Source organism: Lontra canadensis, unplaced genomic scaffold (genome assembly GCF_010015895.1).
Source record: "Lontra canadensis isolate GAN:19392208 unplaced genomic scaffold, GSC_riverotter_1.0 scaffold1, whole genome shotgun sequence".
Taxonomy (NCBI): domain Eukaryota; kingdom Metazoa; phylum Chordata; class Mammalia; order Carnivora; family Mustelidae; genus Lontra; species Lontra canadensis.
The window spans coordinates 2,748,871-2,762,677 of record NW_022630995.1 but is presented as its reverse complement, the minus strand read 5'-3'; the positions used below and the strand labels follow the sequence as shown (position 1 = coordinate 2,762,677).

Below are 13,807 nucleotides of genomic sequence, written 5' to 3'. Positions count from 1 at the left end.
TCACCTGTTTTTACTAAGATGAACTGTTATAGTCAAAACCATTAGAGTTTTACAGGAAATGATAATCTTTTTGCCCTTCCAAAAAATGTAAGTGGAATCCCAGAAGGGTCAGAGGGAAGTAGGGAATAGAAGATATTTGAAAAAATAACGCCTAAGAAGTTTCCAGATTTTGTGAAAACTATAAATCCACAGAGCCAAGGAGTACAGCACATTCCAGCAGCATAAACACAAAGAAACCAAACCAAGGACTATCTTAGAATTGCTGAAAACAGTAATAAAGTGAAAATCTTAAAAGAATCTAAAATGACATGACACATTATATAAAAGAAAACAGACAGGAAAGATTAAACACCTCTAAGAGGTAGTATGAGGCATGAGGCAATGGGGTGACATCTTTAAAGTGTTGAAAGCTCAAAAGTCAACCTGGAACACTAACCAACCCAGCAAAAACGTCTTTCAAAAATTAAGGTGAAATCCATTTTTTCTGTCAAACAAAAGGCAAGGTAGGTAGTTGTTGGCAGACCTACACCACAAGAAATGTTAAGAGATTTTTAGGCAGAAGGAAAATCATATCAGCAAGAAACATGGACCTACACAAAGGAATAAAACATCAGAAGTGCTAAATATGTGAATAAGTAAAAATGTTTTATTTCTTAGGTTTCTTTAAGGATAATTTCTTTAGAGATGATTGACCATTTAAAGTGGACAGATCACTTAGGATTCTCCTCGTGGTAGAGGTTGGTGAGACAACCAACGTCTGCTTTCCACTTGTTTTCTCAGTAGGTCTTGCTCTCTGTCACACTGCACGTTAGTGTAGATGAGTGCAGAGCTATCCGGATGATTTTTTGTGGCCCAGGTAAGGTGCTCAGAAATGCACAATTCATGCCATATATGAAATTAAAAGAGCAACTTTTTAGTGGGCTTTACTATGTCAAATATTGTGTTGACTATGAGTCCTTTATGTTCTTCTGGAAAAACCACACAGCGTCAGAGTTTAGCTGAGAGTTGTTCCCATTTGCTCACTTTTAGCATATACTTAAGTAAACTTACACTCAAATCATCTCTCTTCTGTAAACCAAATCCAAAATCTCGACTGTTTTTTTCTATTAAATATTAATTCCACTAGGTGGAGGCATTTGCTTAGTTTTGTGGTTCTCACGAAAGAGCCGAGCAATAACAAGTCTAATAAGCAGGGAAAAGACAGAAAAAAAGGCCCACAGCCCTCCCAAGCTTGGTGGTTTGCACTGTATTAGCTTGGCAAATGCATCCCCATTACTACATGGAGTTCCATTGAACAACAGGGGATTAGGGGCACCGATCCCCATGCAGTTAAAAATCTGTAGAGAACTTTTGAGTCCCCCAGAACTTAACTGTCAGTGGCCTGCTGCTGACCAGTGGTCATACCGAGAACATAAACAGCTGAGGAGAGAACATGAAACGTGCGTGTTTTGTATATCACGTGTATTGTGTGCTATATTCTTACAATCAAGTAAGCTGGAGAAAAGGTGGTGTTATTAAGAACATCATACAGAGGGACCTGGGTGGCTCAGTCTGTTAACCGCTGCCTTGAGCTCAGGCCATGGCCTAGGGTCCTGGAACAGAGCCCTGCTCATTGTGGAGTCTGTTTCTCCCTCTGCCTCTGCCCCTACCCTGCTCACGGTCTCTCTCTCTTTTTCTCTTTCACATAAATATATAAAATTTTAAAAGAAAGAAAATCACAAGGAAGAGAAAACACATTTACAGTACTGGACTGTTGTTTATCTAAACTTAAAGTTTACATCAACTCTTGATAAGACAAGTCGTCTGTCTGTACCTATATCACTATTGTCTTATAGGATACAGACCACTGTAGATGTTATGGGTATTTCTGACATCAGGATGAAAAGATGGTGTATGGTCTGTAAGTGTTGATGAACTTTAATGTTTTACCATAGATTTGTGTATCTTTTAGGGTAGTAAATGATAAAATAGACTAGTATCTACATGTATTTTATGCATTTATGACACAGGTAACTTTTTCATAATTCTTCCACTCTTTTTAGGCTCCACAATTCATTTGTGAGTTTTTAAAATTGCTGCAAATCTCTAAATAATTTTCCAGTATATTTATTGAGAAAAAAATGTGTGTAAGTGGACCTGTCCAGTTTAGACTGTTGCTGTTTAACAGTCAACTGTGTTTGCTTTTAATGTTTAGCAAAGGAAAGTAGCAAGTTTTCTAGGCTGATAATGTCTAAATGTTTTCTTCTGCTGGTTTAGATTTTAAACCAGCCTCTAAGGGCTGAATCAATTGTTAACCGGGCCTCTTACATTTTCTCATTTAATCCTGTCAGGTGGTGGTTTTTTTTTTTTTTTTTTTTTCTTCCTGTCAGGTGGTTCTTGCATTCCACAGTGATGTATAAAGTATCTAACAGTAAAATGTATGCTTATTTCATTTTAACCAAGATGATAATATAAAGAACATTATTAATATATACATATTTTTATGTAATACTTTAGCCTTTGTATCAGTAACTTAACATAAAATGACACCTCTTCAGATTATGGGGAAACAGTATTCTTTTTTGAATATGCTATGCAAGCGACACAAAAGTGTGAGACATTTCTTAAAGTAGCTGAAATATGAAAGGGCTAAAGGATTGTGGGAAAATTTTTTTCAGCTTGAAGCTTTTTTGTTGTCATCTTTCTGGGTTTCTTCTTTGCTGTTTTTATTGGTACCAACGTTATATGGAAACAATATCTTTCCAATTAAATAGGAAATTCATCTGCTCTTTATTTTGTATTTGAAGTTTTAATGCTCTGTGTCATCAGTTCATTGACTTCAAGGAAGTAAGTCTCTGAAATGTTGCACTTTATGGGAGGAACCCAATTCTCTTCTTGTGCAAGTGGTTTTTTTAAAAGTCTTTCTTGTATGAGAACTATTGTCTCAGTTTTATTGTTTTAAAGATACTCTATTAATTATCTACAGCTGCTCTCATAAATGGTTTAAAAACACAACAGACTTTTGTCCTTTAATCCCTTAGAGAAAATTTAGTGACTGATGTTTCCTTTTTATCTTCATTGTACATCTGTGGGAAAAGGGTGACAATCCATGTTGATGAAAGTATCATTAGAAAGAATTCTAAGTTTTCATATCTCACATGTCTCATATTTAAAAAATAAATTTGATTTTTCATTTAAAACAGCTACTCGGTATACATCAAATAAAAACTAAGATGTCTAATTCATGCACAAATCTTAAAATTTATTGTTTCCTTTAGGATGAAAGCCTGGCCCGCCAGTTGGTGGAGCTAGGCTACCGAGGGACTGGAGAGGTGGTAAAAAGGGAAGATTTTGAAGCAAGGAAGGCAGCGATAGAGATCGCAAGGCTGGCTGAAAGAACTCAGAAAAAGTAAGTGTCCGTGTTCCTAATCTAGATTTTATATCATAGTGTAGAGTCTCCGGAAAAGTCCAATTTCATTGGCACTATTGTAATTTAGAAACATTGGCTGGAGCAGGTAGAACTTGAAATATCCCAAGCACGTGTTCTTCAGGTCAGGAACTGCAGGAACTGTGATGCGCTTGCAAGAAGTCACATGCAACTTGAAGCTATGAATTTAGAAACGTAAACACCAAAATACTGTCATTAGACTAATAAAGTCTTATTAAAAAGTAAGTCAGTGTTATTGGCTTTATGTATTTGTATACTAAAAATATAAGTGACTTTTGCCTTAGAATTCTTTGTACTTCTGAGACCTATAAGTCTTTGACATCATTTATGTACTTACGTTTCTGAAAACATTATTTCATTCAACTTTATTAAAGATCACTGACTTTTGTTAATGTGACTAATACTGGGTACATGATCTAGGAATCTAATTAAATATGTTAGATATATTATGAAAGAGATGTTTACCTAAAGTGAACCTTATCAATGGATAAGCCAGTATGAAAGGTGTGACAAAGCAATTATCTGTTTACTTTTTAAAAAGGAATGCTAAAGCTGTGCATGTTGAAGAGGACAATTACTTAGAAATTGGCATATTATTCTTAGATATAATTTTAAAAACTACCCTATAATTATGAGTAGAAATCTCTCATGTATTTATCATAACAAATAATGTTTTGGTAGTGAAATGGGAACTGGTTCCAGCGGTGTGCAATTTGAATTGATTGTTCTAGTGGTTATTGTGCTTCATTACCATGGAATTTTGGAATTTAATATACTGACATTTGGTAAGATATTAGTAATCTGATGCTGCCATAACACAGTACTACAAACTCAGTGGCTTCAAACAACATGAATGTATTTATTCATAGTTCTTTGGGTTAGAAGTCAAGAGGACAGTGGCTCAGCTGGGGCCTCTGCTCAGTACACCACAAGGTTGAAATCTGGGTGTTGGCTGGACCAAGTCATGGTCTGGAGACTTTGAGGATGAGTCTGCTTCCACAGTCATTCAGGTTACTGGCCAGACTCAGTTGCTTGTGATTATGGAACTGAGGTTCCCATTTCCTTGTCCACTGTCAGTTTGGGGCCTGGGCGTGGGTAGTCTGTCCTCATGCTTTCCATGTGGTCCACTTTCAGCAGGAGGAGTTCAAAATTCTCTCACCCTTCAAATTTCTCTGACTTCTCCTTCTGCAGCATCTTTCCTGACTTTAGCCCGAGAAAGACCTCTCCTTTTAAGGGCTCATGTGGTCACACCGAGTCCGTCTAGATTATCACAATCATCTCCTTATTTTAGGGTCTATAACCTTCATTACATCTGCAGAGTCCCTTTTTCTAGGTAAGGTAACAGGTTTGCAGGTTCTAGGAATTAGGGCATGGGCATCCTTGGGGTGGGTGTTCTGCTTATTGCAGGTCCTTTATACAAAAGTTTGAGAATTTATTCAACATAGTGATACACGACTTCTGTTCTTAAAAAAACTGAAATGATGCCAAGTCTATGGGAACAATGTGATGTGTCTTATATAAAACATCAGGGGAGTCTTCTCTTTCCGTACCAGTAAATGTTTATCAAGAGCGTAAGTGGAGAGATTTTTGTGAGATTTTGCAGGACATTAATGTATATTCATATTTTATTAGAGACTTGTCCAATTCATACAAGAGAAGTTGGTCATGTTTAAAGTGTAAGTGCGCATCATGTCCACTTTGTGTTTGAGGATCAAAGTGAGTATTTGCTCTATGCAATAGTCTCTTTAAATGGCCAGAGCTGGAAGTCATCAGGCTACTTAAGTACCAGTCATGGGAGGCTAATCCCCACCCAGAGCTGCTAGAATTGGAAGGCCCTTTCATCTGCAGAGTTTGTCTGGCTGCCTTTGTAATGGGATGGACCCCATATGTTGCCTCTGGTCCCATGTGGCAGTCACTTTGCTCCCTTCCCTTCCTGGTCTATGGTAGTGTTATTGAGAGCAGGGCCGGCAGAGGGAGACCTAGAGTCAAATACGTCTAGGGCCTATATTTGCAGGAGAATGACTTTGAAAATATACATGAATTATCTGCCTTTCTGCCAGTTGGAAAATTGGAAACTTGGAAACAAGAAACACTTGATTCTACCATCAGATTATATTTTATTAACTTCTCTAATGTGCAGGTGAGGAGTCCTTTGTAGATCCCAATCCTCTGGTCTGGTGGCCGTACAGCACCCATCTCAAGAAGCACTGGTATGTTATTTACTTAGATTAGTTTCAGAGGTGAAGAAGTCTGGAGAGAAGAAAGTTAAAGGTATTGGGAGGGAGCATTGTGAGGAAGTGGTATTTTGGTAAGTATCTCTCCAAAAGAAGGCATAAGGTGAAAAAAATTATTGTGCTTTTAATTTAGTCATTCATTTTACAAATGCCCATACACAACCATATTGCATTAGGCAGTGTGCTAAATGCTGGGGATATGGCAGAACATAAGAGAGTCCCTGCCCTCAAGAAATTTGAGGGCTAGATAAATGAAAGACAGTTACATTGCCGGTGGGAATATAAAATAGAAAACAGTTCGGCAGTTCTTCAAAAAGTTGAACGCAGAGTTCCCATATGACCCAGCAATTCCATTCCTAGGCATACATCCAAGAGAACTGAAAACATAGGTCCACTTGAAAACTTGTTCACCCGTGTTCATAGCAGCGTTATTTATAGTCACCATAAAGTGGAAAGAATCCAAATGTCTATCACCTGACGAATGGGTAAAAAAAAAAGGTGGCATACAGACACAGTGGAATAGGATTTAGCCACGAAAAGGAGAGAAGTACATATTATCACCTGCTACCACATAGATAGAACTTGACAGCATTAGGCTAAGGGAAAGAAGGCAGACAAAAGAACCACATATTGTATAGTTCTGTTTGTACAAAATGTCCAAAGTGGGCAAATGCATGGAGACAGAAAGTGGACTTGTGGTTGCCAAGGGCTGGGAGGAAGGGTGAATGGAGAATGACTGCTAATGGGTATGGGGCTTCCTTTGGGGTGTTGAAATATTCCAGACTTGGAGAGGATTGCACAACTTGTAAATATACCGAGAACATTGAATCCCACACCTTAAAAGTTTGAATTTTATGGTATGTGAATTATAGCTCTATAAAATCAATTATAACAGAAAAGGATGCATTCTGTCATAGTTGCTGTGGTGACAGCCTGAAGTCAAGATTTGGGGGATGTGAAGAACAGGGAAAGCTCTTCTTAAGGCAAGGCTGCTAACGTGGCTCTTATAGGATAGGTAGGAATTAATCAGGCAAAGAAGGATGTGAAGATGGACACATCCATTTTGCCTCAATTCTGTGACGAACTCCCCTCCTTCGAAAATCATCCTCTCTACCTCTTTGTCTAAATTTGTACCTGTTTCCTTGCTGAGACTTTCCCCCCTAAAGCTGTACCACTTACTTCCACATTTTCTGGGATAAACCATCTCTGCTTTATTATCATGTAGACCTCATCTCTCACCTGTCCTGAACTGAGGTTCACAGCATCTGGTATAGTAGCCGTAGGCAGAAAGAAGCTTTAAATGTTGGGAAGCAGGAAGGCATATAGTTTTGTTGGTGAACTTTTTGTCAAGACTGAATGTTCTCTCCAGGGTTTGGCCAAGGTATGTTAATGAGGAATCCCCATGATAAGTTCCAGAGAATTTCCATTTGTAGTGAGAAGTTCGGTTTGTTTCCACAGGTGATGGAGAGATGGACCTTAACTATTTGCGACACAGGTTGAATAGTGGGTTCTTAGGGTATATTTAGTATTAGTTTAAGATGCTATTATGCCCATTCCTTTCAGCAAGCTAATGTCTATGGCATGCTTTTTTTTTTTTTTTTAGATTTATCCATTTATCTTAGAAAGAATGAACCAGAGCAGGGGGTGGGGGGGGAGCAGAGGGAGAGGGACAAGCAGACTCTGTGCTGAGCACGGAGCCTGATGTGGGTCTTGATCCTAGGAGAGCCCGAGATCATGACCTGAGCCAAAATCAGGAGTTGGATGTTCTACCAACTAAGCCAGTCAAGTGCCCCGACGTGCTCTTTATATGCACCCTGGCTCGCAGAGGAGGGCCGCTGAATTTTTTTCTTAGTGCTTTTGGTTCTATTCTGACCAGTGTATTTCTGATGGCCGTGGTGACTTGGGGTCCTCTGGGTCCTTCCGTGGACCATAATCCCTGGTGGATCTTCTGGCCTCACAGAATATGTCCATTCCAGCCTGCCCAGTTTTCTGAGCCTTTAATGCCTTCCTCAGAATTCTGTCTCTGCAATTTAGGCATTTCAGCTCTAGACATTGTGGGTCATTGCTGGTTTCCGGTTTCTTGGAGTCACCTTAGCAGTGACTTTGCACCGTCTTCTGGGATCCTTACCAAAATGCTATGTCTTGTGTTCTGAGGAGGTGCAGCAAGTCAGCAAATTCTGATACACTCAGTCTTATTTCTGGCTCTCCTGGTCTAGATTTATCTCCCTGTCCTGCTTATGTGCTATCTAGGTACACAGCTGCTTTGGTAGTAATGTCCATTTCCTCTCTTACCAGACCTAACATGTCCCTGGCTGTGATCTAACTCTTTTATAGGCGGGAGGGCCAGAAGCAGAACTGGGGACATCTCCTGAGGTAGACATACGTTGTCTCATGGGAGGAAGACGTCTGTGTTTTCCTTCTGTTTTGCTGCCGGTGGTGAGAGTTGATAGTTCCTAATGGAGAGGCTGAGGTCACTTCTTCAGACTCAGAAGATTCAGAAGAAGTCTGGGGAGGTCTGAGTCTCAGGAACATCTACTCAGGTGTGTGTCGGGATCCCGGGTTTTCTTAATGAGAATTCTGATTTTGCTGTTACAAACCTGCCCCTGCTGAACATCTGAGTGTCTTTGGACTTCAGCCCCTGAGACTGTCAAATCCTGGTCTGGATTCATCCTGTGCTCACCCACTGCATGAGGTGAGGACTTCTTTGTAAGCTAGCAAAGACACTGGTTTGTTTTTTTGTTTGTTTGTTTTGTTACAGTTGTTGGTTACTTGCCCTCAGTTTTGCATTACCAACCTTTAGGGCATCAGTGCAATTTAGGGACAGCTAGCTATGTAATTGCATTGTTGTTACATTGTATCACTCTCCATACATTTCAAACGCCTGAATCGTCCCACTGGCTAGGGCACTCCACTTTAATCGGACAGCATCCTAGTTTTCCACGTGGGAATGAGTGTTTTAACACTGGGCTCACTACCTTGTGCTGGGGCTGTCTGCACACCACTTACCTCAAGGGCTGTGGACCTCATTACTAAAGGGCTTGTGGTGAGAGATAGAGTCCACAAAGTCCATTTTACTGCCTGCTTTTCCAGGCTATTCCAGGTACGGTCTGTCACAGACTAGCCTTTCTAGGAAGCAGGCACAGAGATGAAGTTAAGAATTCAGAAGGTTAACTGGAAAGTAAAAAACATAAAAAGAAAAGGCTGGAAGTAAAATTAGGGGGAAGTGTCAGACCTTGATGCTCACCTGGCTGAGTCTCTTTCAGGTCAGTGGAGTGTTTGCAAAGCAGATTATGTTAAAGGGATCCCACAATTGGTGGAATCTGATAGATCTAAGATCTGTTTGATCTTAGAACCACTGTCTTGCTTCGTGATTTACGGAGGCCATGCTGAGAACAGCACGACATCTGCTCATTGGTTGAGGCTGACCAAGAAAGCTAAATGGAAGCAATCACCTATTTCTTTCTTCCTTCCCTCTGTCCCTCCGTCCCTCCCTCCCTCCCTTTCTTTCTTCCTTCCTCTCTCTCTCTCTTTCTTTTTAAGATTTCATCTGTTTATTTGTCAGAGAGAGAGAGAGAGAGAGAGAAGAGAGCACAAGCAAGGGGAGTGGCAGGCAGAAGGAGAAGCAGGCTCCATGCTGAACAAGGAGCCTGATGTGGGGACTCGATCCCAGGACTCTGGGATTGTGATGACCCAATCCAAGGGCAGACACTTAACTGACTGAGCCACCCAGGCATCCCCCTAACGATATTACTTGAAGCCAGGCAGCAATTCCTTTAATAATTCATTTTTAGAAGTCAGATTTATTGATGTTTTTAAATTGTTTGATTTAATGACTTGTGAAAAACATACATAGTAGTGAGACATTCACCACAGTCAGGATGCTAATATCTTCATAACTTCAGAAGTTACACCCCTTTATATCTATGCCTTCCTCGCATTCCCTGGCAACCACTCATCTGATTTCTGTCCCTAGAGTTTTTTTGCCTTTTCCAGAATGTCACAGCCGTAGAATCATATAGTATATAGCTGGTTTTTCACTAAGGCTTTTGAGATCATGAGTTTGTGTGTATGTTTGCTCTTGTTTATTGTTGAGTAAAATTCTGTTTTATGGATGGACAGTTTGTGTATTTATACATTCTCCAGTTGATGGATTCTTTTTTTTTTCTTGTAATGTATTTTCTTCATTTTTTATCAGGGTAATTTTGGTCCCATAAAATGCCTTGGGAAGTTTTACTTGTTCTTTCAAATATCCCGGAAATAATGTATAGAGTTGGTGTTATTTCTTCCTGAATCGTTTGGTAGCAGTTACCAGTGAAACCTAGTCCTGACATCTTCTTTGTGAGAAGGCTATTAACTGCAAATTTAATTTCTTGTAGTTAATAAGGAAGCTAAGGTTACTTATTTCTTTCAGAATAAGGTTTTGTAGTTTGTATCTTTCAGATAATTTTTTCATTACAATTCTGTATCCGATATACATAGGCACAAAATTGTCATAATACTGCGTTATATCATTTTAATATATGTAGAATCTGTAGGGATGTTTCCTCTTTCATTCCTCATATTAGTAAATTAATCTTGATTTAGCTATATAGGAGTTTACTAATGTTTTCAAAGAACTAACTTTTGAACTATAATGATTTTTCTCTAGTATTTCTGTTTTCTATTTCATTGTTTTCTGCTCTTCATCATTTACCTCAGGTTGCATTGGGTTTAGTTTTTTCTTTTTCTAGTATCTTAAAGTAGAATCTTATATATTGATGTTAGACCTTTCTTCTTTTCTAATATGAACTTTAATGCTATATATCTCCCTCTTGGCACTCTTTTAGTTGGATTTCAACAATTTTGGTGTTTGTTTTGATTTTCATTCAATTAAAAAGATTTTAAAATTTCCTTTGTGACCCATGAGTTATTTTGAAGTTGTTGTTTAACGTCCAAATATTACAGATTTTTGAAATATCTTTTTGATACTGATTTCTTGTTCAATTCTGTCATGAAAGGAGAATAAATTCTGTATTATTTCTTTCTTTTAAAATTTATTGAGATGTACTTTTTGCCCCAGAATATGGGTTATGTCAGTGACTGTTCCAGCAACATTTGAAAACATTTTGCTGTTGTAGGTGGGATGTTCTTAAAAAAAAGTCAGTTAGGTCAAGTTTGATTGTGTTTTCAGGCTTTCTGTATCCTTACTGATTTTCTGCCTCCTTGCTCTGACTGGTGTTGCCAACTCCAACTATAATAATGGATTTTTCTGTATATTTTTTCAGTTTTATCTATTTTTGTTTTATGTATTTTAAAGTATGAACTTTATGATTCCTATGTTTTCTTGACGTATAAAAGTCAAGAATTGACTCCTATGTCATTTTTTAAATTTCCTCTTTATTCCTGGTAATGATTTTTTTTTCTGAAGTTTACTTCTTCTGATACTCATATAATTACTTGAGTTTTTAATTTACTCTTTTATTTTACTCTTTGAGTTTTTATCTTACTCTTTTATTTTTAACTTACTTTTTTAACTTTTACTTTTAACTTATGAATATTTATATGTTTAAGATGGATTGCTTGTGGACAGTTTTGCCTTTTTAATTCAGTCTTCAAGCACTGCCCTTAATTAGTATATTTGGATGATTTATGTTTTCATAATTATATATATGATTTTATATATATGTATGCATATATATATATGATTTAAATCTACCATCTTGCTGTTTTCTGTGTGTCAAATTTTGCCTTTACCTGACTTCCTTTAAATATAGTTTTTAGAAATGATCCATTTTTTCTTCATATTTGACTTTTTTATACTTCTTTAAACTTTTTTTTAGTGATTGTTCTTTAAAAAACTAGTGTAGGCTAAAGAACTTGTAATATTCAATTTTAGCTTCTAATAGTCTATATTCAGATAATATTATGACCTTTTCATGTAGTGTGTAAGAATTTTGCCCCAGGGGTGCCTGGGTGGCTCAGTGGGTTAAGCCGCTGCCTTCGGCTCAGGTCATGATCTCAGGGTTCTGGGATCGAGTCCCGCATGGGGCTCTCTGCACAGCGGGGAGCCTGCTTCCCTCTCTCTCTCTGCCTGCCTCTGTCTACTGTGATATCTCTCTGTCAAATAAATAAACAAAATCTTTAAAAAAAAAATTTTGCCCCAGTTCCATTCATTTTCCCCATGTTTTTTTCTATTTTTGTCATACATTTTTACTTCTTAGTAGGTTGCAAATTCTACAATACATTGTTACTATTTCACATAAGATCCTGATCTTTTTAAGTGATTCAAGATAAAATATATTCTTTTACATTGACCCTCATTTGATCATTTTGGGTACTTTTCATTTCCTTGTGCAGATCAAATTTCTATTTGAAAGTGCAGTTGTAACTCTGTATCTTCTTTTAAGCTTTTTTACTGTGCAGGTCTGCAAGCAGTGAATTTTCCTCACCTGTCAGTTGTTGACAAAAATATTTTTCTTTCCTTTTGAAAGATATTTTTTGCTAGATATAGAATTCAGTGTTCAGATCCAGCTTCAGCAAGTCCGCAGTCACTGAACGTCTGTGTCGGAGGAGTCAGGCTGGGCTTTTGGTCTCCCCAGCTCTTGCTCTTTTCCTAGCAACAGTGCATCTCCGTGTCTACCGTATACCTAAAATTTAATGTTTCCTACTCTGTTTACCTAGTTTGTGTTCTGACAGTTACCATTTTCTGCTTTATGAGCTTGATCAAGTGATCATCTTCAGTGTTTTCATCTAGAAAGATGGATCATTTCTATCCTTTAGATTTGTAGAGATGAAGTACTGTAAGTGATGCGTGTTACAGTTTAGTTGATTATAGTATGTTATATCGTTAATTATAAGACCAGTGCTTCCAATTTCTCATTAAATTCTTACATCCATTTACATAAGCATGAATACTATCAGCTAAAATTCTTTCTTCTTAAATTCTTTTCATTTGTTTTTATGAGATAATTGGCTTTGTTTCATGTTTATTGGAATTATAATTCTTCTGAATAAATGCTTATGTGAAACTTGGTATTGAGAGATCATTTCAAATGCAACATTTTCCTAATAAGATCTAGGTACCAAAATATTGGATGGAGCTCTTCTCTCATGAAATTAAGAGTGTGATTAAATCAAAAGCTTATTTCGCATAACACTCACTGCGACTGCAAGTTATGTGATACCGATAAATGCTCACTGTCCGCTGGGTCGATATTTTAAATCACTGAGACCTACATTCTGAAGTTTTCTCTCTTCCTCTCTCATCCTCTCTCCTTTTTTCCCTCTTTCACTCTTTTTTTCCTTCTCTTTCTGTCTCTCCAGCAAGCAATTACAGATATTATTGATCTTTTGAAGGAATATATCTATCAACAAATGTATATTATTTTTTTTGGTGACTACACATAGGAACATAGTTATAAGTGCAATTAATTTTAACTCAGGGACCTGTAAATGGACCCATTGCTCAGATGAATTGATTAGTTTTGCATTTGACATGTTGTCACCATTGCCACATTTAGTTTTAGATCTTAGCCTCTTTGAGCATAAAAGTAATCTAAATAATCACAGAGAAAACCATGTAGACAAAATGTAATACTGATGATAGATCAGCTAATTATAAATTAAAAAGCAAATACAGTTTACATTTTTGAAAAGTCATAGCCTTTTTCTTCAGAGTATTATTTAAATTCTGGTTTTTGTTGTACTGTTTTAGCTCTTGGCTAAAATTTTGTGAACTCATTCAGTAGTCATTCATAACCCCTTTGTAGGCAAATTTACGGATCTTCTCTCAGATTGAGTGGATTTGCTTGACTGCCTCTGATGCCTTTAACAGCAATTTGGGATTTCTTGAAATGTTCTCTTCCTTTGACTTTTATTACCTTATAACCTACCCTTTTTCCTGGTTTGTTGTTGTCTGCTGTCTCTGCAGTCTCTGCTTCCTTCTTCTCAGTGCCTCGGCTCTTTCTCCAAGAACAGTTCTTCGGTATTTTCACCTCACTTGTATTTACTGTTTTCATCTCCGCTACTTTTAGGTTTTCAGTTATCCTGGGTCCAATCTGCAGTCCTGATGTTTCTTCTGGGATTTTAGTTCCATGTCTGTTTTTCAATGTTGTCAAGCCAATAATAAAGTACAAAACCCCCCTCCCATTATTATTCTCTTACAGAT

The 13,807-nt window shown here is 37.6% G+C and overlaps 1 protein-coding gene across 1 annotated transcript in view; it reads left to right on the top strand.

Moving 5' to 3' along the window:
- CFAP299 (cilia and flagella associated protein 299) overlaps positions 1–13,807 on the top strand; it is a 604,562-nt gene that overhangs the window by 27,069 nt on the left and 563,686 nt on the right. Inside the window, exon 2 of the mRNA XM_032882203.1 lies at positions 3,258–3,388. Coding sequence (XP_032738094.1) covers positions 3,258–3,388 — 131 coding nt within the window. The remainder of the gene's footprint in view (positions 1–3,257; positions 3,389–13,807) is intronic.